The sequence below is a fragment of the Mustela lutreola genome, chromosome 18, assembly GCF_030435805.1.
Source record: "Mustela lutreola isolate mMusLut2 chromosome 18, mMusLut2.pri, whole genome shotgun sequence".
In the NCBI taxonomy this organism is placed as follows: domain Eukaryota; kingdom Metazoa; phylum Chordata; class Mammalia; order Carnivora; family Mustelidae; genus Mustela; species Mustela lutreola.
This window is the reverse complement of record NC_081307.1, coordinates 41,036,093-41,061,708: the sequence shown is the minus strand read 5'-3', so window position 1 is coordinate 41,061,708 and position 25,616 is coordinate 41,036,093. Positions and strand designations below refer to the sequence as shown.

Genomic DNA, 25,616 nt, shown 5'->3' with positions numbered 1-25,616 from the left:
CTCTTTCCATTACAAATATCTTTCTAAAATTGTACATGCGCATTGATCCCCCCCAGTCATGCATCCATCGAATTCAACCAGAACTGTAAAGCATAGCGATACTCCTGGTCCAGAAATTACATACACCGTGACTGTGTTCATAAAACGTGCACAGACGCGCGTCTGTGCCAGCATCGCTCACCGTGGCGGAAAACCGGAAGTAACCACATGACCCCTCCATGGGAGACTAAATAGGTCGGGGGCTGTTCATGAAATGGGAAACAAGCAGTTAAACACAAAGCGGCTTGTTTGCTCTAGCATAGGACGACGTCTTCAATGTGGGGTGGTGACTGCTGTCTTCCATGGACGGTCACGACAGTAACAATCCCCACGTCCAGGAGGGTGAGTGTGTCAGAGCCGTTACCCCTGCACAGACAGCAGCAAGGTTAGATCTGCTCCAGATGTAACTCCAGAACGTCTGTCCTCCTGTGGTCACCTGTGTCCCCTTCTCGCTCTCCAACCATGCACCACAGAGGCGGTGTGACCTCCCTGTGTGCGTGCGAGGTGCTGCCGATCAGACAGGGGGTGTGCCCAGCCATGCTCCGTGGCTCGCGAACTCACCAGGAGCCCCAGGTCCGGCTGTCCCTATTCTGGTCACAGAGCAGCAGAACAGAGCCTGGCGCTGGAGTCAGACAGACGCAGGCGTGCATCCTTGTTCTGTGCCCCATGAGTTGTGCACCCCTGGGCAAGTTACTCACCTTCTCTGAGTCCTCAGCTGTTCGGAGTGGCAGGAGATCACAGCAGGGGTGTTGTGGACGCTGCCTGCAGCAGTGCTTACTACGCTCCTGGCACAGGCCTGGCTCCGGCCAAGCCTTCAACAAACAGCAGCATTGGCAGCGATGTTTCTCTTGGCCACTAGTCAGGTCAGTGCTCAGCAGCCTGAGCTCGGTCATAGGGCAACCACAAGGTATAGTCACCGACTCTCCAGAGTCCCCACAGAGTGTCAGAATGGTTTGCTGAGTGGTTTGTATCTTGTCCTCATGGTAATCAATAATGTCTTTAAGAGAGAATGTGGTTATAAACATTGGGGTACAGATGGCCCTTCTTTTCACTCCATCTGTATCTTTGGGGTAAATACCCAGGAGTGCAATGGCAGGGTCATAGGGAAGCTCTATTTTTAATTTCTCGAGGAATCTCCACACTGTTCTCCAAAGAGGCTGCACCAACTTGCATTCCCACCAACAGTGGAAGAGGGTTCCCCTTTCTCCACATCCCCTCCAAATGAAGTATTGTGCCTCCATCAGAAAGGACGAATACCCAACTTTTGTAGCAACATGGAAGGGACTGGAAGAGATTCTGCTGAGTGAAATAAGTCAAGCAGAGAGAGTCAGTTATCATATGGTTTCACTTACTTGTGGAGCATAACAAATAGCATGGAGGACATGGGGAGTTAGAGAGGAGAAGGGAGTTGGGGGAAATTGGAAGGGGAGGTGAACCATGAGAGACTGTGGACTCTGAAAAACAACCTGAGGGTTTTGAAGGGGTGGGGGGTGGGAGGTTGGGGTACCAGGTGGTGGGTATTAGAGAGGGCACGGATTGCATGGAGCACTGGGTGTGGTGCAAAAACAATGAATACTGTTAGACTGAAAAGAAATTAAAAACATTTAAAAAAAAGAGAGAGAGAGAGAGAGAGAGAGAATGTGGTTTACAACTTAGGTGTGACATTTCCGAATGGGGTCAAGGTCCCCCAGCTGCAGTAGGTAGCGTTTCCTGGGACACAGGAAAGGGACGTCGCAGCAGCCCGGATAATCTTTATGGTTAAACCAACCTTCAGTTTCGCAGACTTCTTGTGCCACGAGTTTGGGTTTTGTTGTTGTTGTTTGTTTGTTTGTTTGTTTGTTTTAGAAAACGAACTGTACCAGCAACCCCTCACATGTTCCTCTGCCCCTCAGATGGCCCCACAGCACTTGCTGGGTTTGGGAGACAATCTGGGCAGACAGAACCACAGGAAGGGTTCGTGCGCAGTGCGAGCCCTCTGCGCGGGTCTGACACGGCCTCGCTGGGCACAGTCCCATTAGCAGATGCAAGATACCTGTGTGGAGGGGCAGCAGAGAGATGGCCTCCGTGTTCCCAGTGCACGCTGAAATTCCTTTCCGTGTGTTTTTGTGTGTGGACGCAGCCACCACCGTGAATCTAGTAAATCGCGTATGTGTGGTTGTCAGCTCCCTCTGGCTCCTGTGGTACTTAGCTTCTTCACTGTAGGGCGTGATAAGAGCTTTTAAGTCCTATAATCACTCAATCCAACAAAGCCTATTTTTCGCCTTCGCGGAACTAAGCAGTTTTATCTGCATACATTTGAGAGATCAGAGTGCAATGCTGAGTTCAAGTAGTTGTGTGAAATTTGATGAAACACAGTAACAATGTAATTACACCGCTGTGAATGCATTCCCCTTTTTTGTGACTTTATGGGGTCAAGTGCATCTCTGCACTAACTAAATGCATAATTAGTTATAGCAAATGAACACATACACACACACAGAGAGAGAACAGTCGCTGCCCAGATCCCTTGTCTCGGTTCTAAAATAAGATCTTCTGTGTCACATTAGGTGGAAACAGCCACAGACTCCGACACGGAGAGCCGGGGCCTTCGGGAGTACCACTCTGTCGGCGTCCAGGTGGAGGACGGGAAGCGGTAACTCAGCCCCAGCGCGGTACACGACGTCCCCAGCGAGAGTGATCTGTTAGGGACCCGGCTGCACACGTCTAGCTCCCGCTGACGATCAGTGATCATGCCGTGTGTGGGAACAGGGTCAAATACTTACACTTATACTGTTCAAGTGTGAATTAACATCTGCCCGTGTCTTGTTCTTGTGAGAGGCAGGGGAGTAATTCTTCCTCGAGTGATTCACTGCCCAGGAAAGCAGAGGGGCTGATGGGTCTGAGAGCCAGAGCTCTTCCCCCAGAGGGAGAACGGGGAGCTTGAGACGGACCTGGGTGCACATCTCCTTGCCTAATAACGTTCAAAGTAAAACAAAGACAGAAAGAGAAAGAGAAGGAAGTTAAAGACCTTAGCGTACTATGGTTTCAAACTAGAAAATACAGGTGTCTATGACAGTATCGAGAACAAGATGATTACTTTGTATTAAAAAAATACATCGTGTACATTTCATAAAAAACTAATCTAAGGAGAGGATTGTCACATCGGCGGCGTCCGTTCGCCCGGAGTCCCGGGGGACGGTGCTCATGGTGGCGGGTGCCGGGACCCAGCCGATAAAGATTCTGATTGCAAAGAAAGCTACAAGCTACTGGCTTCCCAGCTTCCCTGGAGAGCACTTAGGCCTCAGACGCTTCTGCACGCGGACCAGACCTGCCGGGCGCCGGTCTGTCTGCCCGGCGGGCGCTGTCCTCGCCGTAGGCAGGCGTGTCCTCGACCAGCTAGGCGTGGGCTCACCGCGGAGTCAGCTCTCTAAGCCTCCCCTGTCTCTTCCTTTCCTCCCCCGCAGACACGGGCGCTTCAAGCGTTCCAACAGTGTGACCGCCGCCGTGCAAGCGGACTTGGAGCTGGAGGGCTTCCCGGGACACGTCACCATGGAGGACAAAGGCTTGCAGTTTGGGCCGTCCTTCCAGCGGCATTCGGAGCCCAGCACGCCCACCCAGTACGGGGCGGTGAGGACTGTTCGGACCCAGGGGCTCTTCAGTTACAGAGAGGACTACAGGACCCCTGCGGACACTGCCAACCTGCCACCGCCGGACCCCTGGCTGGAGCCGTCCGTCGAGGCGGCGGACACCGGGAGGATGTCCCCGTGCCGGAGGGACGGCTCGTGGTTTGTGAAGCTGCTGCACACGGAGACACAGCGGATGGAAGGCTGGTGTAAGGACGTGGAGAGAGACGCGGAGGAGAACGACCTCTCGGAGGAAAGTAAGCGCTCCCCCTCCCCGGGCTTCTTAGCGCCGGGCGTGGGTCAGTAGAGTGAACGGGCAACGGGCAGGGGCTCAGCTCCCGGAAGGCGGGGGCAGAAGCGCCGCGGCTGGCTCAAGGGGACCCTTTGGGGTCTTGTGAGATCGTGAGCCCGAGGGCGCTGACCGCAGCGTGGGTGGTGTGGTTGAACGTTCCACGCGCCTCTCCTGAACTCTCGCAGTGACCGGCTGCGAGGATGCCCGCTGGCTTCCAGATCGGTACTACCCCACGTTTCCAAGGAATTGAGTTGGCTTTGCTTTTTTTTTTTTTTTTTAAAGATTTGTTTATTTGAGGGAAAGAGCACGAGCTTGAGCAGGGAAAGGGGCAGAGCAAGACTCTCAAGCAGACCCCACAGTGAGTACAGCCTCACCCGGGTCCATCTCAGGACCCCGAGATCACAAGCTGAGCTGGGGCCAAGAGTCAGACACTTAACCGACCGAGCCCCCCAGGCGCCCCTTGAGTTGGCGTTATGCCAAAGAGAAGGTTGAGATGAGTAGAGACGGAGCCGGCCAGCCCCACGGCAGTGTGCGCCCAGCTCCCCATCACCGTGCTGGGCGCGAGTCCGCCTGACCTCCTGACCAGGCCCGCAGAGCCCAGCTGCTCCAGCCCCTTTCTGGCTCTGACGGGCCTCGGCGTCTCGGGAGAGAAAGGGACAGCAGCCCTCATTCTGCACCTGCCTCCCCCTGACCTGAGGAATCCTGTCTCGTGCATTGTCAGAGTCGCTCTCTGTGATTTCTAAACAAATACCACCTGTCTTTGTGGAGAGACCAAGGATCCGAGAGTAATTGTCACCTACCTGGAACTAACATTGCCTTGACCAGAATGTGGCTTCCCAGAGTCTCGACTCGACAAGTCATGCTCTCTTTTTTCTTTTCCCGTGAGTTCCTTTGTCCATTTGCTGGACTCTGAATTCTCAGGTTCCGAAGGATGGCTGGCGTCCCTGGGAATTGTGCGCCTCCGTACATGTCTCGATGTCTGCCGTGATAGGGTCTGTCCGCCCTGCACATGGAAAGGCGATGATGAAATTGTGTGGACTTACGTAAGGGCATGATTCCTGGGGTCCAGAAAGCCCAGAACCCAATCGGCGTGTCGATCGCTCGCTGTCAGAACTTCCCTGTTAGCCTGGGAGGGAGAGGCATAGGCCCGTCCTCCCCCACACTGGTCTCTGCAGCATCCCGGCGCACACGCTGCTCACCGGGGTGGGTGGGAGACCCTGGGTGTTTCTGAGGAAGTGTGGTCGTGCGAAGTGCTTGAACGTGCGCCCCACCGGCTGCGGCGGATGGACGTCTCGGGCGGCTCTCGTGCGTTAGTCCAAATGTATTACCCGTTCGGGGCACACGGAGTGCAACAATGACTCACAATTCTGATATTTACAAATAACTCATCTCACTCGCCAGTCTGTGTCTCTGCTTGGCGAAATCAGTACTTCATTGCTGCAGGATTTCCAGTCTTTATCCCAAAGACAAAACTTGGAGAAAGGAAATTGTCGAAGTCGATGCGAAATCGGAGTCAGGCTGTGGGCTCCCGCTGTGCGCCTGGGGTCGGTGTGCATTCTTCCGGGGCTGGACGAGCGGACCCGCGGGGTGGTCAGCCAGGACGTGTCCCCGCCCTCCCGCAGCAGAACCCCGCAGCCGACGAACTTGTCCGCTCTAGCTCCGCATGTGTCTGTGCGTGTGGTCTCTCGTCATCTCGTGTTACATCATTTAGGACACACCCACGAAGTTTTGGTCCCCCTTTGTGGGCAGGACAACAGGAGACACTGGCCGCTGCTGTTGTGGAAGGAGACCCAGAGCTTTCGTTACCTGACCGTGATTTTGCATATTTAACACGCCCTTAAAAATAATGTAGCTATTTTATTATATTGTAATATTATTCTCCAAGAATCCTGGTTTAAAAAGGGTTAGTTTTAAAAGTGTTTTAAAAGAAGAGAGCCCTACACCAGGACGTCCCGAGCACGAATCCCGTGACAGATCTTGTGGGCGGGTCTCTGCACAGCTCGCTCAGTACTCACCGCCCTGCACTGGGGTGCCTGGAGAGCAGCATCGCCATCCTAACAATAAGGACACCCGGGCCTAAGGAGGTTGGCATCTCCCTCCAGATGCCACAGAGTACGGGAAGGGAGTCGAGAGGCAAGGTCAGGATGGTCTCCTGTTGAAAGCGACGCTTCGTCACTGGGCTGCCGGAGGCTATCAGACCCCCGGTCCCTTTACTGGCACCCTCTCCCGGCATCGCCTCTTCCCGTCTGTGCTCTTGCGGACTACCTTCTGCCCTAGCATAGCGCATGTCGAGTCCCGGTGCTTGGCCGCTTGCTCCGTTCTGGTCTCCGGTGTCTGCCGCACCAGCTTGGGCTCCAGACAGGATCCCTGGGCAGATAAAAGGGAGACTTGGCTCGTCGTGCCTTGGCCGCCGGAGACGAAGGGGGAAAAGAGGCAAACTCCTTCCCAACGAAACACAAGATCTAACAGTCGGAAGGCTCCAGCCCTGACGCACTGTCCTGGTCAGTCAGGAGTGTCTTGTCATCGGGGCATTCCGCAGAGTTCTGGGAACAGTGCTGGAAAGCTACTTTATACAGAATTCCGTTCAGTGCCCAGCAGTGACCCCAACCGCAACCGGCCGTGAGAGTCCATCCTCATGGGAAATCCAGTACTCAGACTCCGGCCGCCGTCATCGGACGCATCTGGAAAGCATGTTCTTCGTCAGTGAGCTGTAGCAGAAAGCGGATTTCTGCTGCCCTCAATTGCATTTCCCTAAACACCTTTCTTGAAGCTCTGGAATCTTCTTAGATTCTCTCGTTGCTGTAAACATTCAACAGATACTTCCTGAGTACGTGCCTGAGCCAGCTGCCACCCACAGACCGTAGGCTGACGGGGAGTGACCAACAGTGTAGACACAGACTGCCATGCCCGGAATCAGTGAGACCAAGGCAGAACTATGTATACCGAGTGGAGACATGCCCGGCCCCCATGTAGTGGGAGACATGCGGATAGGAGCTTAAGAAACTCACAAGTGTGAGATGCTTTCACCAGCGGAAATCCCAGGAAGGCTTCGTGGAGACGGTAGCATGATGCTGGGCCTCGAAGCGGTGTCGGATTTGCCTGCACGGCAGGGGCAGCAGAGGGGTGGATGTGGGAAGCCCCTCCACGGACAGGAGCCCCTGTCTCCAGGCTCCTTAAGAGGAACTTCACTTTGACATGGACTCGGCACCTGCCTGCCCTCGGGGACATGCATTCGTCAGAGGACAGGATGGCTGTGCATCTTCCGGGGGCCGCGCCTCTGCTGTCGTGGGAGGTCTCTGCTCCCTTGGGTGTGCTGAGGCTGCTTGCCGCGCTTGTGTTCGCCACCCGTGTCCGGCACAGCGCTGTGCCGCGGAGACGTAGCAGGAACAGGAGGAGGAACGAGGTGGCGGTCGTCCGGGACGGGGACGGTCACGCTCCAGTCACACCGTCATAAACGCTCGAATCTGACCCCCCAGACCTCCTGTTGCCCTCACGTGGGACCCTGGGAGCATCCCCCAGCATCCCCCTGCCAGGCCTGGAGAGTTCAACTAATGATTTGCTTTGTGTGCGCTTGTCCCCGTCCTGGTCGTGACTAAACATGACGGCTTTGCTGGAAGACTCGGCTGCAGAGAACAGAGAGTAGATGCACTCGAGACTTTCTGTGATTTTCTTAATTTCTTTCCTGAAGTTGTGCAGACGTGTGAGCGTTTTGTGGACGAAGATGACACAACACTCTGGCTGTGGTCTTCTGTGCCATTGGCACCTGAAACCGGCTCCCTATTAATCAACGTGAGGTATTTCCCTAAGAAGTGTTAAAAAATCAGCTCTGATTCTTGCACTCGTTTTGAGAACAGAAGGTTACCGGTGAGGCCACCTTTAAAAGCAGATTACATTAACCTGGCTTGTTAAAGCAGAACTCTGAGCTCCGAGTAGTGAAGCTCCCATCACGTGCACTGATTTCTTCCACACTAGTTTTATCGTCGCGGCTCACTGCACTGATTGGCTGAAGTGAGACCCGTTCGGCCCTGCGTGGTCGATGAAGAGCATCTGGAGCCCACGTAAATACGGTGCAAGTTAGTCATGTCCGTGCAGCCGTCCTCTCGTTAAGTCATTGAAGACCCGTCCCAGAAGGACTGGAAACCATTACTATACTCATATGTGGGGACTTTTGTATTACGTTAAACCCAAGTGGGGCTTAAGCGATTCCCTCGTCTGAGGGTCTCCCTTTACCGGCAGAGGCGGGGGGACCCCGGGCTCCCAGCTGTGACCTCCAGACGGGGCCACGCCTATCTCGTAGACAGCGCAGCAGGCACGGGGAAGAGGGACATTTGCTCAGAGCCACGCTGAGTGCGGGGGCACAAGGAGGACCGAAGCCGGAGAGAAGCCCCGTGTCTGGAGTTTTGTGGACAGCTCGTGTCAGCAGAGGAATGAAAACTGCGGAATCCGACACGACCGCGGCTGCCCCAGCCCTGGGGCCCGGCAGACGGCGCAGCTGCCGCCGCCAGCCTCCCGACGGGCTTCTTGCAGGTTCCTGCGCAGCCTGGAAAGGTGCCCGGGGGGGTGTCCCTCACATGCCAGGCTCCAAAGGGCCACGGGACACTGGAGTGGGCAAACACACGTGCGCACGATGAACACAAGAATGGTGACGCGTGAGACCTGCAGGGGGACGTCAGCGCAGACAGCGACTTTCCTGTGCCCGTTCCGTTGGAGGAAACCAGTCCTGGGGGAGCCCGAGAGACCCAAGAGGAGATTAAACAGCCCCGTGATCTTTCCAAGCGATGCAAACTCTGCAAAAATCCACTTCAGCTTCTGAAAGTGCAAATGTTGTCCTGGCATTTCATAGCAGATTTAGAAAGAATTGGAAATTCTGGAGGACGCATGAAGAATGAAAGGGAGCGAGGGAGCTAATCAAACGTCCTGGGGCGTCCGAGGCCCGCGCCGCGCCCGGCTCTGCCTCAGTCCAGGTTCTGGGAGCACGGACGCTCCCCTGCGGCTCTGGAAACCCAGTGTCGGGACTGTGACAACATTAGGGGAGTACCATGGAAAGAGTAAGCGGAGTTCTTCACTTCCGATTCTCGGCAGTTACGGGAAGCTATTTGCATTAAAGGTGCCGGGTGAAACTGTCCGGCTCGCTCGCCCAGCGGCAGACCCTCTCGCCGCTAGCAGTCACATCGTGGCCTCTCCGCCACGTTCCCCGTCTCCCGAGCCGTGGTCATCTTGCACCTTCAGACTACCCCGCGTCACGCGGCCGTCTACCCGTGCTGAGTTAAGGTATAAACTGAAGTGCTTTGTGTTAATATGTCTGCTGAACTACATTTTAAGAAGAATATGAAAATTAGGGACTAAAACCAAGTTATATAAAAGTGACTGACTCCTAATTACCATCTGAGGGAACCTGGTCACTACCAAGGAGCACTTTTGTCATCGCTTCTATGTCTTCCGGAAGGACAGCCTGATCGAAACCCGTGTCTCCAAATCTTTTCGTCAAGTCTTAAAGGTGACGGGTTCACACGCGCAAACCCTGCACTGCACGACCAAGATCATCCCTGTGCCCGGCCGCAGTGAGAGCAGAGCTGGGAAACGTGTTCAGTTTGGGGATCAAAATGTGAATGAAGGGGAAAGTACTCTCACCCCTCCTAGGAGATGCTCTGACTCTGTCCCGCGAGCTTTCTCCCTGCACCTACCGATCCGCCCCTGAACTACCCGCTCGCACGTACCCCGTCCTGCTCCTGCCCCCCGTCCTGCACCTGCCCCGCATCCCAGCACCACCCCCCGTCCCAGCTCCGCCCCCCGTCCTGCTCCTGCCCCCCGTCCTGCTCCTGCCCCCCGTCCTGCACCTGCCCCCCGTCCTGCACCTACCCCCGTCCTGCTCCTGCCCCCCGTCCTGCTCCTGCCCCCCCCGTCCTGCTCCTGCCCCCCGTACTGCTCCTGCCCCCCGTCCTGCTCCTGCCCATCTCCCCGCATCCCAGCACTTGCCCCCCCATCCCCATGGCTGCCCACCGCCCTAATGCTGCACCTGCCCCCCACCTGTCCTCAGGGCAGACTCAGTCCTGAGCCCCAGCACCCTCCCCCTCCCCCTGCAGCAGCTCCCCCCACCCCAGATCCTGACCACCACCCCAGGCCCGCTGCTGCCTGGCAAATCCGATCGAGGAGGAGGGTCTGTGGGGAGAAAAGCCCCTCTGGAAACAGATCGGCAGAACACACCTGGGCCTGGGGATCAAGAAGCATGAAAACATTTTTTAAGCCTGAAAGGATGCTCCAGTGTTTTCTGATGTATTCACTTTTATTAAAGCCTCGCGTGTTGAGCTTGTTAATATTCGAGAAGCGGTGCAGAATTAGACACGAGGGAATGCCTCCCTCCTTCGGAATGATGCGGACGTGACGGTGGCACAGGACAGGGCAGGTGACGACTGGCTGCGGCTGATCTTCAGCTCGTTCAGGAAGATAAACACGCGCGTGGCGAACTACTCGTCGCTGATTTGCAGTGAGGCGGGCACCTTCCTTTCAGATCGTGCGGCGTGAGAAATCGTTCTTAACTGAACTCCGGGGAGCCGCAAGCTGAGGTCCTCACAGGCAGATGAGAAAACAAGACAAACCGAATGAAGCGTTGAAGCCCATCGTCTTACTCTGGAGAAAATCACTTTAAGGACATGGTATGCCCGATGCCAGCACCTCGCTTTCGAGGGAATGGCCACCCCTGCCTGCGGGGGCCGCTGGCGCCCACAACGCGTCTCCGGCCCACCACGGGGTCGCGCCTGGGACTTCTGTCCGCACTGCTTCGTAGCACTTGGTCACATGGGGTGGGGACCCGTCCCCACCGTGGTCTCTGGCCCTCTCATCCAGCATGAGGCCCCGGGGGGAGCACAGCGACGGCGGGCGTGGCTGGGGAGCACTCGGCTTCTCCACGCGGGTCGACACACAATGAAGGACGCTCCGCTTAGAGGCCGCCGGTTACAGTCACTTGCATTTGGGAAATGGTGGGGGCCGTGGGGGGAGCTGGGTTTACTCCCCAGACTCAGTTTCCCCTCTGTGGACACCTACAAGGCCTAGACAGTCGCGTGTGCCCCGCAGACCGGCACAGGCCCCCCTAGGGGCAGTGTCAGGGCAGCCCTCGAGACAGGAAGCTGGCGACGCGAGCTCGTCCTCGGTGAACCTCGAGCTCTGGTGCGCGCTCTTCTTGAGGCGGGCCTGGAGTCCAGCAGTGGCGGGTCGGCGCAGCCCGTGTGGGAGGAGGGCGGTTCCTGCCTCCCCCTTCCAGGACAGACGCCGCTGCAGGGAAGCAGCCCCTCTGCACCCGCCTCCCACCTGCCATTAGCAAATACAGGCTCCCGCGGTGCTCCTGGCAGGAGGGCCCGAGGTCACGGCCCAGCCACTGGCCCCCCGAGACGCTGCCTCCACTCCTTGCCACATGCACTTTGGAGGGTCTGCAAGAGCGCCGAGGGGCAGCCGGAAGTGAGCCGGCGGGGATAACCCGCTCCAGCTCCACGACGCCGGTCTGCCGAAACCCTGTGCATAACTTGTATTTGTGTCTCAGGGACGGAGGGGGGCCTGGGCTCAGGGTATCGAGGCAGGAGACGGGTCCCCACAGATTCCCAAATGCTTTTAGAGTATTCTGAGTTGGGATCCGCCAAAGCTATTAGTTCCCAAATGATTATGGCGCTAAGGCCTGGCAAGGACTGGTCCGTGTGAGGACGGGGGACAGAGGCGGCAGGCGTTGGAGCCACCCAGAGGTCACAGGACTGGGGCAGAGACCCGGCACGTCACACACACAGGCTTGCGTTCCCCCGAACTCCATCCCGAAGTGTCACCCCACGCTTCTTCAGTGTGTTAAGTCCTCTCCATGGACAAAACTACAGCAGTTACTTTTTTAAAAAGTGGCGTTTGTTTGCTTGAAGTCATACAACTTAGAAATCGTTTGGAGACTTCTTGTCATGTCACAGTGGGGTCATGGTGGGGGGGGGGGGCATTGTCACTGCAAATGTCCGTGGGGAATCAGTTGGCGAGTCAAACGTGAGGGGAGCCCAGCGTGGTGACAGTGACTTGGCTGCCACGAGGCCCCACGGCTGGTGGCGGGACCTTGGACAGAGCCCAAGGCTGGGAGATGACGGGTCACAAACACACCGCAGCCTCTCCGGGCACAGCTCCCCCCTCCGGGTGAGACGCTCCCAGAGCCCCAGAGATGACTCCCATGAGTCCAGTGAGGTCACAGAATCCGACGTGATTTCCTAGAAATTAGGAATTAACATCTTCATTTGTGTGGAGGCCATAAAGTTCAGGACTCGATGTCTTTTCTCTTCCTACCTGCGCCTCACCGTCTAGCTCCCCTGAGCAGCGTCGCTAGGAGAAGAGCCTCCTGCGGGATGGACCACCCTTCCAGACCATACCGGTCCCAGCGCCGACCGTCATAGCCAGCTGCGACTACTTACACGTCGTGCCTTCCCTCGAACCCGGACACGGGCCGGCTGGAAAACGCTTCAGTCCGTGGCCGTGCCCCGCACAGCAAACTCGAAGTTTTGACCTTCAGGGAAGGGGCAGACTCACGCAGGCGTTCGAACTTGACTCCTCGTGCTTCCCTCTTACTTTTGGTTTCTTGCTGACCCAGTTTTAAACGTGTTTTGCTTGTTCTGTTCACAGTTCTCGGTAAGATCAGGAGTGCCGTGGGGAGCGCGCAGCTTCTGATGTCCCAGAAATTCCAGCAGTTTTATTGGCTGTGCCAGCAGAACATGGTGAGCAGATCTCAGGTGTGCTCGGCCCTTGGAGGCAGCCGAGGGGGCGGGGTCTCCACGCTGCCCTGCCGGTGGCTCCTGGGGCTCCTGGGGGCTGCAGAGCAGGGAGCAAATTCGAGCAACGTCCTGGGTTGGGGTTCGGGGTGGTGAAGAGGCCGCTGTGAGGCAGTGCTGGGGGGGCGCGGGGACAGCCCCCAGAGCCCTAGAGCGCCTTTCCGCTGCACGGCCCACTTGCCCAAGACCCGAGGAGGGAGGCGGGATGAGAACAGCCGTAATGTCCCGGACAAAGACCGCGACGAGCGTGGCTTGACTCAGCGCGTTAACAGCGACATTCAAAGAGACTGGGGAGAGACGGTAGAATAATTGGGGCTTTCTGTGTCGCAGTCAGGACAGAAAGGACTATACAGGAACACACACACAGCACAGGTGGCTTTAAACTTGGCTCTGACTGTTCTGAACAGCGAAGAGAAAGAAAACCCACATGTAGGTTGACGCTTCCTTACAGCATCTGTGTACACACGCGTGCGCACACGCGTTCTCTTTGTCTAATGAAAGCACATATCCATGTGACTTTTTTGTAGAAAGAACTAAGGAGCTTCCACATCACTGTACAGACTATTTTATAAATCCATTCGTGGATTTCTTTGAGCGCAAACTTGTTAAAATCAAGTAGTCTGTGCACCATGGGAGTGATGGTGCTCACCATTTGACTTTGTTTTGTTGTTTTAACTTGCAAGGAGACATGAATTTACCAAATGTTCTCACACATCAAAGGAGGCAGAGTGCATCAGAGCTGCCGACTCACCCCTCTTGATTAGGATTGTTTAAAAATATGTTTTCTCTAGTATTTTCCAATTAACCCCATTGGAGTTCATCCCAAAATGTACAAAGTGGCCTCCGTGTCTCCTGGGACAGGAGATCATAACCCCCATTAGGATGTGGGGGCAGGAAGGGTCCGTGCACCTTGAGAGAGACGTGCGGGCACAACGTGCCCAGCTGTGGTGTTGGGGAGCATGTCCTGCTTCTCCCTGTCTGATGACTGTCCTTAAAGGAATGGGTTTAGGCAGTTACTCGACTCTGTACGTGTCACCTGAGTTGGGTAAGCATCGGTACTCACCGTCGTTAGGAACTCACTACCTAACGCGCCCAACAGGCAGTAAAAAAAAAAACATGTAAAAACGTTACTCGAACTTATAAATTGTCCATGTCCTGTGTGCCAGAAGCAGCTAATACTAGATTTTTTAATCATCCATCCTAATATTTTGGATGCTTCTTACACATGCCCAATTGCATTTTATTCTAACCTTCAAAAAGTCCTTTTCTGAGCTCTAATATACAGAGTGTGGCTGCTTCCTTTATTTTGGATTCTATCTAGGATCCGAGGGGGAGAAAAAAACACCCACCCAAACCAGCCGGCAGCAGGGGGCGCAGGAGGGGTGGGTGTTTGAGGCGGCCTGGCCAGAGAGAGACCCTGGGGCGCAGGCAGACGCCGCGTCATTAGCTCGAGGATTTAGGCGGCTGACCAGTTTCACGTCAAGAAATGAGCCCAGAAGACATGCCAGAGCCCAGGACATTCAGGATGAAGAGCAAAGCAGCATGTCCGAGGCAAGGGCATCGGGTACTGGATGCGTCACGGGGTGCAGAGCCGAGCGGAAGCAATGGCCCTTGCACCCGTACAGAACACGGGCCTCCGGGCTGGACCAGGAGCCCGGCATCCCCAGCCGGCCTGGGAAGAGTGCATAGTCCCTTCCAGACCTACGTGCCAGCAGCGGCACCGTCCCCTATGTGCCCTTTGGAGGACGTTAGCTGGGAACACGGGAGCCAGAGCCCACGCTGTGGGGGCCTCTGCCGGCCGAGCCAACAAACCACCCAGTGAGACTTTAGCGGGGAAAGACGGCACTGTGTCGCGGTGCTGGGGGAGGGGTGGTACGGCTCCCCACGGGCATGCGGCCGTCCCCACCCAGGAGAGGGCAGAGGACGGGGTACGGGGCCTGGGTGTGCCCGGCGGCTGCACACAGCCGCACCCCTGCCTCGAGGGCAGCCGAGCGGGGCAATGTCCGCGCTTGGGTTGCCGGGAGCCTGCATCTCGCTAGGAGCACCTCCTTAGCTTTTCCCTTGGAGGACGTGACCCGGGCCCAGCAACCTGACCTCAGAGATGGGCAGGGTCACTGTGCCGCCTCCTGCAGACGCGCACAGGTGTCCCCCTTCCCAACGCCACAAAAAGCAAAGGCTCGTCGGGTTGGTGAATTCGTTCAGAAGACTTCCACAGGCCCCCTTCGAAACTCAAGTTCGGACGGAACGTGCTCCCGGGTGTGAGAAGCCTCCCTTCCTTCCCGATGGCCGCAGGCATGTCCTGGTCCAGCCCCATCACCGTCACTGCTGGATCGCGGCTATCACACGGCTGTGCTCTTTTTCCTCAGGAGCAGCAGCTGAGTCAGGCTCCCACACGCAAGGGGACGAACCCCCTACGGCTGGTGGACGGAGCTGCCCCCATGAAGACATGTCCCCGGAGGCTGGCTGTCCCCCTCACCGATGCCAGTATCCCCCCGGGCTCCGCGGACACACAGCTCGCTCCCCCGACCTTCACCCACACAGGCTGCTGGCGGGTCACACGGCAGGCTGGGGGCCGAGCGATCGTTCTGATAAGGGTGTCTGACCAGCGTGATGTGGACTGACTGTGTCCCCCACGGTCATGGTGTTGGGCGAGGAGCCTTCAGGCTGTGAAGAGGTCATTGGGGCAGAGTCCCCACAAACGGGTTAGTGTCTTTACAGAAGGGACCCCACAGAGCCCGCGGCCACCCCCAAGTGACACAGCCAGAAATCGACCACCTGGACAAGGGCCCCCCCAGGACGCGTCCACACCGGCCTGAGCTGAGATGCCCAGCCTCCAGCACCGTGGGGCTCTGGCCGCCCCGAAGGACCTTAGTCCATCGGACCTTTGACACAGGCAAAGGACGTGGAGCTTACTGGGAACAATTCACGAGTAAGATGAAATTTGCACATTATAAGCAAATTCACCAAAATTTCTCAGTTGAATCTGAGATAGCCTGCCACTGAATCAAAGACACCACCCGCGGAAACACCCACACACTTAACCCGGGGTCCCAGCGCCCTGTGCCTCTAGGCAGGTACAGTGCGAAGCAGCCAGCCTCGCGCGCGCCGGCACGTGGGCGGACAGAGGAGCGCTCATCTCGGAAAGCTGTCTGACTTGGATGCAGCCCGCGCCCTGGGACGGTGTGCGCCTGGGGGCCGGTGTGCGGCTCTGCGTGGGGGACCTGTTGGCGAATCCACTGTGCACCTACCTCGGACGGGTGTCCCCCTCCCCTATGCGTGGGGGACCTGTTGGCGAATCCACTGTGCACCTACCTCGGACGGGTGTCCCCCTCCCCTATGCGTGGGGGACCTGTTGGCGAATCCACTGTGCACCTACCTCGGACGGGTGTCCCCCTCCCCTATGCGTGGGGGACCTGTTGGCGAATCCACTGTGCACCTACCTCGGACGGGTGTCCCCCTCCCCTATGCGTGGGGGACCTGTTGGCGAATCCACTGTGCACCTACCTCGGACGGGTGTCCCCCTCCCCTATGCGTGGGGGACCTGTTGGCGAATCCACTGTGCACCTACCTCGGACGGGTGTCCCCCTCCCCTATGCGTGGGGGACCTGTTGGCGAATCCACTGTGCACCTACCTCGGACGGGTGTCCCCCTCCCCTATGCGTGGGGGACCTGTTGGCGAATCCACTGTGCACCTACCTCGGACGGGTGTCCCCCTCCTGCCTCTGCAGGGGCACAGCAAACACAGGCGCGTCTGTGTAGCCGCGCTGGCCATGGGATTTAGTGCCGAGATGTGCCAGAGCGCACAGAACCGGCTCCAAGCCCAGCCTCACCACTGCCGCCGAACACGTGTCCCTGTCCCGGGCACCAGTCTGAGTAGCCCCACAGGGAGACCAAAGACGCAGCTGCCTTGTGGCTTTTAGGAACTGCGCAGTGTCGGGAAACTTTGAACATCACCTAAGAAAGGATTTTTGAAAGGAAGCAAGGAATGAACGTAGTGCACGTGTCTTCTTTGACGGGCGCTGTTGTTCGAGAGCGGCTTCAGGTTCACGGCAAAACTGCGAAGGGAGAGAGATCCCCCCGCCCCTACAACATGACCCGCTTCCCCGACAGAATGTGCTTCATGGACACGCCACCGTCACCCAGAGTCCAGGACGCATATGAGGGTCATTCCTGGTGTCCTGCGCTCTGTGGGTTCGGACAAACATACCATGATGTGATGGTGTCGTGCAGAGAAGTCTCCCTGCCTGAAATGTCCGTGTCCCACACGCGTGTCCCTCCCCACCGCCCCAGGCAATCTCTGATCCTTTTATGGTCCCCACAGTGTTTCATCCTCCAGAATGTCACAGAGCTGGGATCACATACTTTGTAGCTTGTCCATATTTGGGGACGTGCAGTGTGTCGGCAAATACCTGTGCAAGCTTACCGGGCCCTTGCGAGCCCACTCGAACACTTGTATTGGAGTTTGAATTAGCCGGGCATCTCCCTGACCCGAGGCCTTAAGAGGTACGTGCGGGGAAGAGTGGGCTGTAAACTGTGCTCGTGTGTTGGCAGGACCCCAGCGCCATGCCGAGACCCACGTCCCAGGACCTGGCGGGCTACTGGGACATGCTGCAGCTCTCCGTTGAGGACGTCAGCATGAAGTTCGACGAGCTGCACCAGCTAAAGCTCGGCGGCTGGAACGTCGTGGAGTCGCCGGAAAGGAAGGTAATTCTGCCCGGCATCCTCACGCCCCGGCCCGGCCCGGCTGCGGGAGTCACTCTCCACGCCATGGGCTCCTAGTCTCAGTTAGCGACCCTGCGTCAAGCCGTCACCGGGCACGTGTGTGCAGAGGGGGATGGAGTCACCGGCCGGGTGTCGGAGATTAGTCTCTTTCTTGCTGGATCTCTTGGGCTTTAGCCCCAAACCACAAGCAGATCTAGAGTCTCCCTTCGTGTCGGGTCTGCTTTCTGATCTGTCCTCACCATACCTTTGTCGGGGTCACACGCAGGTGCTTTCCACAGGGGTGTGTCAGGTCTGGTCACAGTGACTGCTTCCTGTCGAGATAAACGTTTCAGTTGCTTATCTCCTGCCGAAGCCAAGAAAACATTTCAAGCTTTAGTGAGTGGTTTGATGATATAAACTCCCCCTAGATCTCGCAGCCTCTCCCTTCAGTACCTGAATGTGTCCACTGAAGTTAAACCCTTAGGGTCACATCTTCCCTTTGGATTTCATCTTTAGAGGACTAACATGTGGGTCTGAACCAGCAGTAAACACTGATTTCCTATCCCATTTTAAAGATGATCTAAGTAAACACAAGATAGACATTGTCAAAATAAAATAATGACACGAACCCAGCGTGCCTGGAAGGCGTGGCGGTAGCTGCAGTACAGGATGGAGGCCATGTGGGGAGCCCGGGCAGAAGCCGTCGCTGACAGCAGCGCCGAGCCCACAAGGGTGCCCCCCGCCGTCCTGGAGTTGTGGGCTCGATGCCATCGACACCACCGCTTACCGTGACAAATCACCCAGACAGTGGGAGGCAGCCGTAGGCGCTCTGTGAGCCGTACAGCATAGGTCAGCAAGTCTCATCAGTGCTCTGGTTTTGAGTGAAGGTCACAAGGACAGCGGTGCGAATGTCTGTCTAACAAAATACTAAAAATAGAACGCAGCCAGCAGTCTGCAGGCAGGCAGGGACCCTCCTATGGTTCTCACTCTTCATGACTGAGCTGATGCCATCCCTCCTGCCTGAGCTACGCAGGGAACGGCCCTAGCTGAAGACCGTCTCTTGCTGGGGACGGACACCCCAGTGTAGACGATGGGCAGCTCTTTCACACCACAGAGGCCCCGCGCTTGTGTTTCTTGAGCGAGTCCATTCTGTAGATCTGCGGCCACCTGGTCAGCCCTCCCTACCCCGGGACGCTGGAGGCTGAGAGCCCCATGCACGGCCGAGTCCCCCCACAGCTGCTCCCGTGTATTTCCCGCAGCCCCTCCTCCAGGCTCCCGAGCAGAGACGAGCTAAGTGGTCATGCGCCCGGCGCAGGAACCAACCTCCGAGAGAGCTGAACGTCTCAGTGAACCAGTCACCCCATCGTCACAGGTGCCCGCCCGAGAGCCAGGAAGACGGTGTTGCTTCTAGTCCAAGCCATTTTCATTTTTTTTAATCTGGGGAGAGGCAGAAAGGGAGGGAGAGAGAGAATCCCAAGCCGATCCCACACCCAGTGAGGAGCTCAGCTCGGGGCTAGATCCCACAACCCTGATATCGTGGCCTGAGCCAAAGCTGGAAGTCAGCCACTCAGCTGACCAAGTCACGCGTACCACACCCCCTGCTTTTTAAAAACATCTCAGTCTGAGCCATTTTAGAGTAAGTCGTGGGAATAAAGTGTCAGACAGCAAAGCAAGCTTCCTCCCAAAGCCGACACTACGCCGCGGAAGATTTGGCCGCCGGCGTCTGCCCCGAGTGTCTTCCGCACAACGTACCCACAGTCCGGCCCCTCTGGGTTTCTGTAGAGGCTGGAGGGAGAGAGGGGGTGGGTTCCCCCCAACAATGAGGCGTCTGATCAGACAAGAAAGGGGTTCTGGTGCCTTGTGCCAGGCGCCCTTTCCTGGGAAGGGGCCAGTCAACTCCGTAAAGCCCTGTCAGCCCTCCGCCATCAGCACCGTCCGCCGACAGCCCGGCCTTTCCCGTTAGGGCGTGCGGTGAGTGACGCACAGGGTGAGGGACACAGACGCGTCTCTGGAACAGTAACAAGCGCTACATACCACATGCGCTGCATGACTGTGGCCCAGAGCCTTCTAGAAAAGGCATACACCTGTTTTCGTGACTTCTTTACGAACACGAAGTAATCATGTGCGTCTGTGCACCATCTAGTTAACATCAGGGGGTGTTAGGGCCCTAACAGGGATTTGGCTGATGGCCGCGCATGTAAGATGGTTTCCAGGAAGGCCCTTAGAATCCGGAGTCCGTAGAAAAGACTGCAGCGTGCGACAGGGTGTCAGGTGTCGTCTGCTACACGCCCCGGGTGCTCGAGACCTTGGATGGCAGGCGTGTGCCGATGCTCGATGACGGCAGAGTCCGCTGCTCTGGGCACGATATCGAATAAAGCAGAGACCAAGGACACAGGCAGTGTTCGGGGGCGGGTTTGAGTTCCTTAAGTGTGATGCCGTCACCAGACCCCAGTACCCACCGAGGAAGACTGTGAGAAATCACGGGCAGGGCCACCGGGCAAGCGGCCAGGCCGCGGGGTGGGCCCCGGGGCCGGGCCAATTCGGGCCCTCGAGGGGTGTCCCAGGCCACTCATAGTCACCCCCGCCTGGGGCGGGTGCACGGGCAGGTGCTGCTGTCTTCTGATGGCTCCACTCTTGACTTGTGATGCTTTTCAGGAAGAAAGAAAGGTGCCCCCTCCGATACCAAAGAAGCCCCCCAAAGGGAAGTTTCCCATCACGAGAGAAAAGTCCCTGGACCTGCCGGACAGACAGCGTCAAGAGGCCCGGAGGCGGCTCCTGGCGGCCAAGAGGGCGGCGTCCTTCCGCCAGAATTCGGCCTCGGAGCGCGCGGACAGCATCGAGATCTACATTCCCGAGGCCCAGACGCGTCTCTAGGGACGGCCGTGGCCCTGGCCACCGTCCTCCCTCTGCTTTGTAACAAAATGCTTGTACAGTTTCTCACCGGCCCTTTAACTTCCCTCCCGTTTCTCCGCCGAAGCTGCCCGTCGTGTTCTGTTCCACGCACACGAATGCTTGGACTCCGCGGTTCGCCGAGCTCGCGGCAAGAACAGCTTCCTCCTCTTCGTCTTCCCCCGGAAGGTCTGACTCTCCGTCAGCTCTGACGGCGACGCGTGGGGACACCCCTCCGAGCCACTCTGTTCTCAGAGGATAACAAGAAACACCTCGAGAGATGGAACCCGGCTGACATTTTGTTATTTCTATTTTTATAAATCGTGCGATAGCTAGAGGCCAGAGTAACAAATAGCAAAATGAGTGGGTCCGTCTCACCGACCCCCGGGGAGGCGCTCCCGCTCGGAGGGCGGCAGAGACAGACCCATCTGCCCCCTTCCACCTGGGGGCACTTCTCCCCAAACCCAGCTGACCCGTCGCCAGGGTCCTTGTGCCAAGTCTCCGGTGCCGAGAAGCCATGTCTCCAGGCCCCTGGCTCCCTGCCGTGCAGTTCTCCAGAAACCCAGGGGATTCTGCATTTGAACCCATTCAAAACGCCCAGCCCAGCGTCTACACCATCCAAAAATCCGCTGCCTGTCCATTCACACAAGGGAGCGACACATGAAGAGAGAGCGAAGTCGGACGAACGGCTGGTGGTCCCAGCAGGCGTCTGGAACGCAGCGGCGCGGTCGCCCTCTGACACCGAACTGGCTGTCGGTCTTGTTCCTTTGTGGCTTACATCACACAGTCTCGGCTCTGCGTGTCCCCATCTCTGTACGTGTGATTTTTTTACAGATGTATATATATCCTCAAACTGTCCTGTCATTCACTCTCCAGGGTACCCCCCGAAAGTCTGCTTGTTTAGAATGACAGTTGTGATGTTGTGCAAAGTTCAAGAACCATGAATGAGTGGTCAGTGTCTCGGTTTAAGTGGTGAAGAAGAAATGTAGTTTACAGTCGTATTTCTCCAGGATTCTTCTGTCCTATGCAGTATTGCTGAAGTCAAGGATCTATTTCTTGCCTGTTTTAAACATGATGAAGGAAAAAACAGGTTACATAGGATTCCCATCTGTAGACTCTAAGAAAAGTAAGTAGTTTTAAGAATTCTGATTGGCACCAGAGAAAAGCAGGAAGGATTCGAATGCACAGGATCCCCGTCGGTGCGATCAGATGGAGGCGCGGTGACTGTCCCTCCAGTGCTTCTCGTGTCCCTGCTCCGACACGTCTCCGGAGGAAGAGCCTGTCGCGCTTCTCCGCCCGACCCTGAGCTCGGCGCGCTCGTCGTCACGCCAGGCAGAAGCAGGATGGCACCTGGAGGCGGGCGCGAGCCCCGAACCCAGGCCTCCCCGCCGCCCTGGGGGCTCCGTGCAGAGCAGCCCCGCTCACCCGCTGTAGCACTTTTCCCTCGGCTCGACCGGCACTTTACCTGACCCATCCCCGCTTCGCCCGCTGGCGTCAGCAGCACCCAGTGGGGTCCCGGCCACCCCCAGGCTTCCCTCCCCTCACACGCCACATTCCAGAAGCTTGGGTTCGTGGGGGCACAGTTGGTATTAAAGCATGGTTAGCTTCAAAGTTTTACTTTTTTAAAGCTGAGTAGTTAAGAATGCCCTGTAAGTACAAACCCTGTAAATTGAGCCTCGTATCTGGTATATTTTACCAAACAGCCTTAAAATATATTTGGAAGCAAAAATCAGTACGAATGTATATCCTTGAAAAAATGCAAAAAAAAAAAAAAAAATCCCTGAAATATTCTTGTATCAATGCACCCTCCTTCCCCAGAGAATTGAAAGCGTTCTTTTCTACCTGAGTAAATACCTAAACACTGAGTAAGGGACAATAATGATGCTTCTCCCTGCAATCACTGTACTCGTTAAAAACAAGCATACTCGCAAGTATTGGCATTTCAGACTTAAAAATGACGTATTACTTCAGGTGAAATGCTCTTTGGAAACAACCCAGAGAAGTAAGAGGAAGCGTAAGACGCACACACGGAGGCCAGCGGCGCACCTGTCCCCAGGCAGACCGTTTCCATGCGCTTGTACAAAACATAGAACAACAAATTATACAATTAGACAATAATTATTCTATGTCCCAGATTCTCTGATCCTGACTTCAACGAAAGTCTTCACTGAATTTGGCGTTTTTTTTTTTTTTTGCGTGTTGTATCCTCATTTTTTATCTTAAAACCCCCATAAGTCTCGGCCAAAACGTCCGAGATGAGCAAATTAACCTACCACTAAATTCAACAGCAGCCGCTAATGCACGCTGGGGGACGTGTGCGAACCCCGGTGTGGTCCACCAAGTCCCAAAGAAGGTCGTGTGACGGACGCGCAGCCGCCGCCGCCGCCGGCGCTGACAGGCCGCCCTGTCGCACTCCCTGACGAAGTGCAATACGCCAGTTCTCGCACGGGTGACGTCCCCCGCAGTGCCGGTGGCGAGCCGCGTGGGCTCGGTGTGCGCGTCCAGAACAGGAAAGCTGTCTGGGATGGGGCGTCAGTGCAGCTAACCTCCTCCAGGCCCTGCAGGCACCACACCCTGCGGAGCCACGGTGCGACCCGTCACCGCACTGCGGAGACGGTTCCAGTGAAGACCGCGCCAGCCAGAGAGCATGGCAGGAGACACCCGCACACCGCGCCCTGTGGCCATCGTCACGGAAGGGATCTCAGGGTTCCCGTGCACCCCGTAGCTACGTTCCTGGAGGACACGGCCTGACTGTTGGGACCCTGCGTGGGAAACGGTATGGCTCACGGCCACGAGCTGACGTTGCCCCACTGAAGGCTCCGGGTGACTCGACACCGAAACACGAGGACGAGGAACAGCATCCTGATGTCCCCCAGACCCAGAGAAGCCAAATGTCACCTGTCCACAAGAGCACTTTCCATGTAACCCCCCCACGCCGCCTCACCCGTCCTCACCATGTGCCACAAAAGCGTTGCGCCCCGAAACGACAGTTACGGCGTTCTCAGCAAACGTGGGGCGCCGTCCCCGCATGGTGTAAGGAATGGAACTGTGGGATGATACCAAAAATTCCCATTTCTGTTTGAAGGAGCCGTGGCTGTGCTCCCCTCAAGGTCAGTACTAAAGACTCCTAGAGCGTTGAAGAGCAAAGTGTATCATTAGAGAAAAAATTACATTTAAGGGTCCCTCTTGTCAAAAAAAAGCCAAACCAGACCACTCATAGCCACAAAATCAGTGACCCGCAAAGTGGAGGGGCCCGTTGTGCAGGCTCCCGCCGATGCAGCCAGACGTGCCATCGGAAGACAAGCCGTCGCAGGGCTCGCGGCCGTGGGGCGGCCGTCCTCGCGTCGCGGTCCCCGTCCCTGCTTGCCTCACCTTGCCACTTGCCTTTCTGAGCACCGTCTCCCTGCCTCACGTCAAGCCCCCCGCTGTGTGTCTGCTCCCTTGTAGGGCCACCGGTCACCGGGCCCGACAGTCACCCCTGCGCCACCCCACTCTGGGCCGGGATCTCCGGAGAGCTGTGGCGCTGCCGCCACACGGTGACCGCGGAGTGCACAACTGTCAGGACAGCTGTCTGGTTCGGGCCGGAACCCCTGGTGGCGAGGAGGGAGGTCTCAGGGAGTCGTGGTCTTTGCCAGACTGTCAGTCAAGCCAGATGTCTCGTGGCCCAGGGTTTGGAGGCCAATGGAGCATCTCAGGGGAGAGGCAACCATGCTGAGCCCCTTCTGTCGGGAAGAGCCACCAGCCCTGTGCCCAGAGCCCTACTGGACAGAAGGTCCGGCGGCGAAATTGGGGAAATGCTTAGGAGCCCGTGCGTCCCCAAGCTGAACAGCGTCCAGGCTGGTGTTCGTGAGCGCGGGGACCAAACCTCCTCGTGGGGCCAGCAACAGGAAACACAGACACGGGACAAGTCCCACGGGACAAGTCCCACCCTGCGGGAGGGCACCCGGGAACGGCCTTTGACCCCCCTTCTGAAAACTGGAACGCTCCTGCCATCAAGCACAGATTCTGTTCCCCCCAGAATCGGGCCTAAATGGCTAAATTCCGCCTGATGCCATGTGCTGCTTTCTTCTCGAGCCTTGACCACTGATTTTTTTTTTTCTTTCTATTGCAAATTTAACTTATTAATCAGGTAGCTGCGGGCCAGGGTGCCCACCCTGGACTCCTTTGGAACTTCCTGCGGGTTCTCTCGTTTTAATCTGCGCATTTGTTTACACTTTATTTGAAAGTTTGGGTCGAATACAGGAGTCCAAACCTTGAAAACAGATTAGAAAAGCAGGAGTGGAGGTGATGGAGAATGTAGTTGGCTGCTGAGGGCTAACCTGGCCGCCCCTGACTCGGCAACCTGCCTGGTCCGGGGCCCAGGCCATGCTGACGGTCAGGACGGTGTGGGTAGTGAGCGAAGCACTGGAGAAGGGGGCCTCACACGCCCCTGCTCCATGCCTGGGTGCAGAGCAGCTGCAGAAAGTTCTGGAAATGAATGGCCAGCCGGCTGTTCCCATGCCCCAGCTCCAGGTCATACATCAGCCAGACGAAACTTCACGTCGGCTCTCTGCTATCCCTTGTCTCCCTCACAGATCGATGGTGAAGACTGAGGCCATGTGGGCTCTAATGGCCTCCAAGCTCTTCGGGAGCAGGAGTGAGCCGCCGTGGCCCTGGTGCCAACCACCCCCCGCCAGGTGTGCGACGCTTGCCAGCGTCAGGCCCCTTCATGAGTATCTCAGAGGACCAGCACCAACCAGAATTAGGCGGTGGGTTTTTCACCCTCACTCAGGCTCAGCTGTACCCTAGATGCAGGGAGAGAGTCCGGGAAGCACGGTGGGGATGAAGGTCGCGGAGGCGGGGATGAAGGTCGCGGAGGAGGGGCTCGCCTGGACGCAGTGGGGCAGGCCGGCAGGACCGCCGCAGGTCGTGAAGCTGCCCTCGCAGCCCGGCGTCCCGCGATGACTCTTCCTCACTCTTCGGAGAACGCGGAAGTGGTCCATGGGGACACCCCAAGAAATAACCCTGATATCCACCCCGTGGCGTTGAGAAGCATCCATCCGCTCCTGATTTGCTCCCCTAACCCCGGCCTTCTCACCCAGCAGCAAAACAAGAGACCGTGTCGAGCGTCAACCTGGACATGTGACAGACGACTTCTTGGCCGAGGAAATGGCAGTTAATACTCTAACCTACTTTTTAAAGCATTTTGTATGTCCACGAACTACGGTAACGGAGGGTTACCACCCTACTTTCTTAGATTTTATGTGACTCTTCATCATGGGTGCTCATTCCGAATCTGAGCGCGTGGGGTCCGAGCTCTCGTGTATTTGGGGG

At 56.9% G+C, this 25,616-nt stretch overlaps 1 protein-coding gene across 2 annotated transcripts in view; it reads left to right on the top strand.

Annotated features, from left to right (window-relative positions):
- The window catches only part of DLGAP2 (DLG associated protein 2), a 773,688-nt gene extending 748,454 nt beyond the window's left edge, over nt 1-25,234 (top strand). For both annotated transcript variants that reach the window (XM_059156120.1, XM_059156121.1), the window contains 5 exons: nt 2,586-2,671; nt 3,483-3,898; nt 12,568-12,659; nt 17,265-17,417; nt 20,070-25,234. In XM_059156120.1, coding sequence (XP_059012103.1) covers nt 2,586-2,671; nt 3,483-3,898; nt 12,568-12,659; nt 17,265-17,417; nt 20,070-20,288 — 966 coding nt within the window. In that variant the 3' untranslated portion in view covers nt 20,289-25,234. The remainder of the gene's footprint in view (nt 1-2,585; nt 2,672-3,482; nt 3,899-12,567; nt 12,660-17,264; nt 17,418-20,069) is intronic.
- The last annotated feature ends 382 nt before the right edge of the window (nt 25,235-25,616 follow it).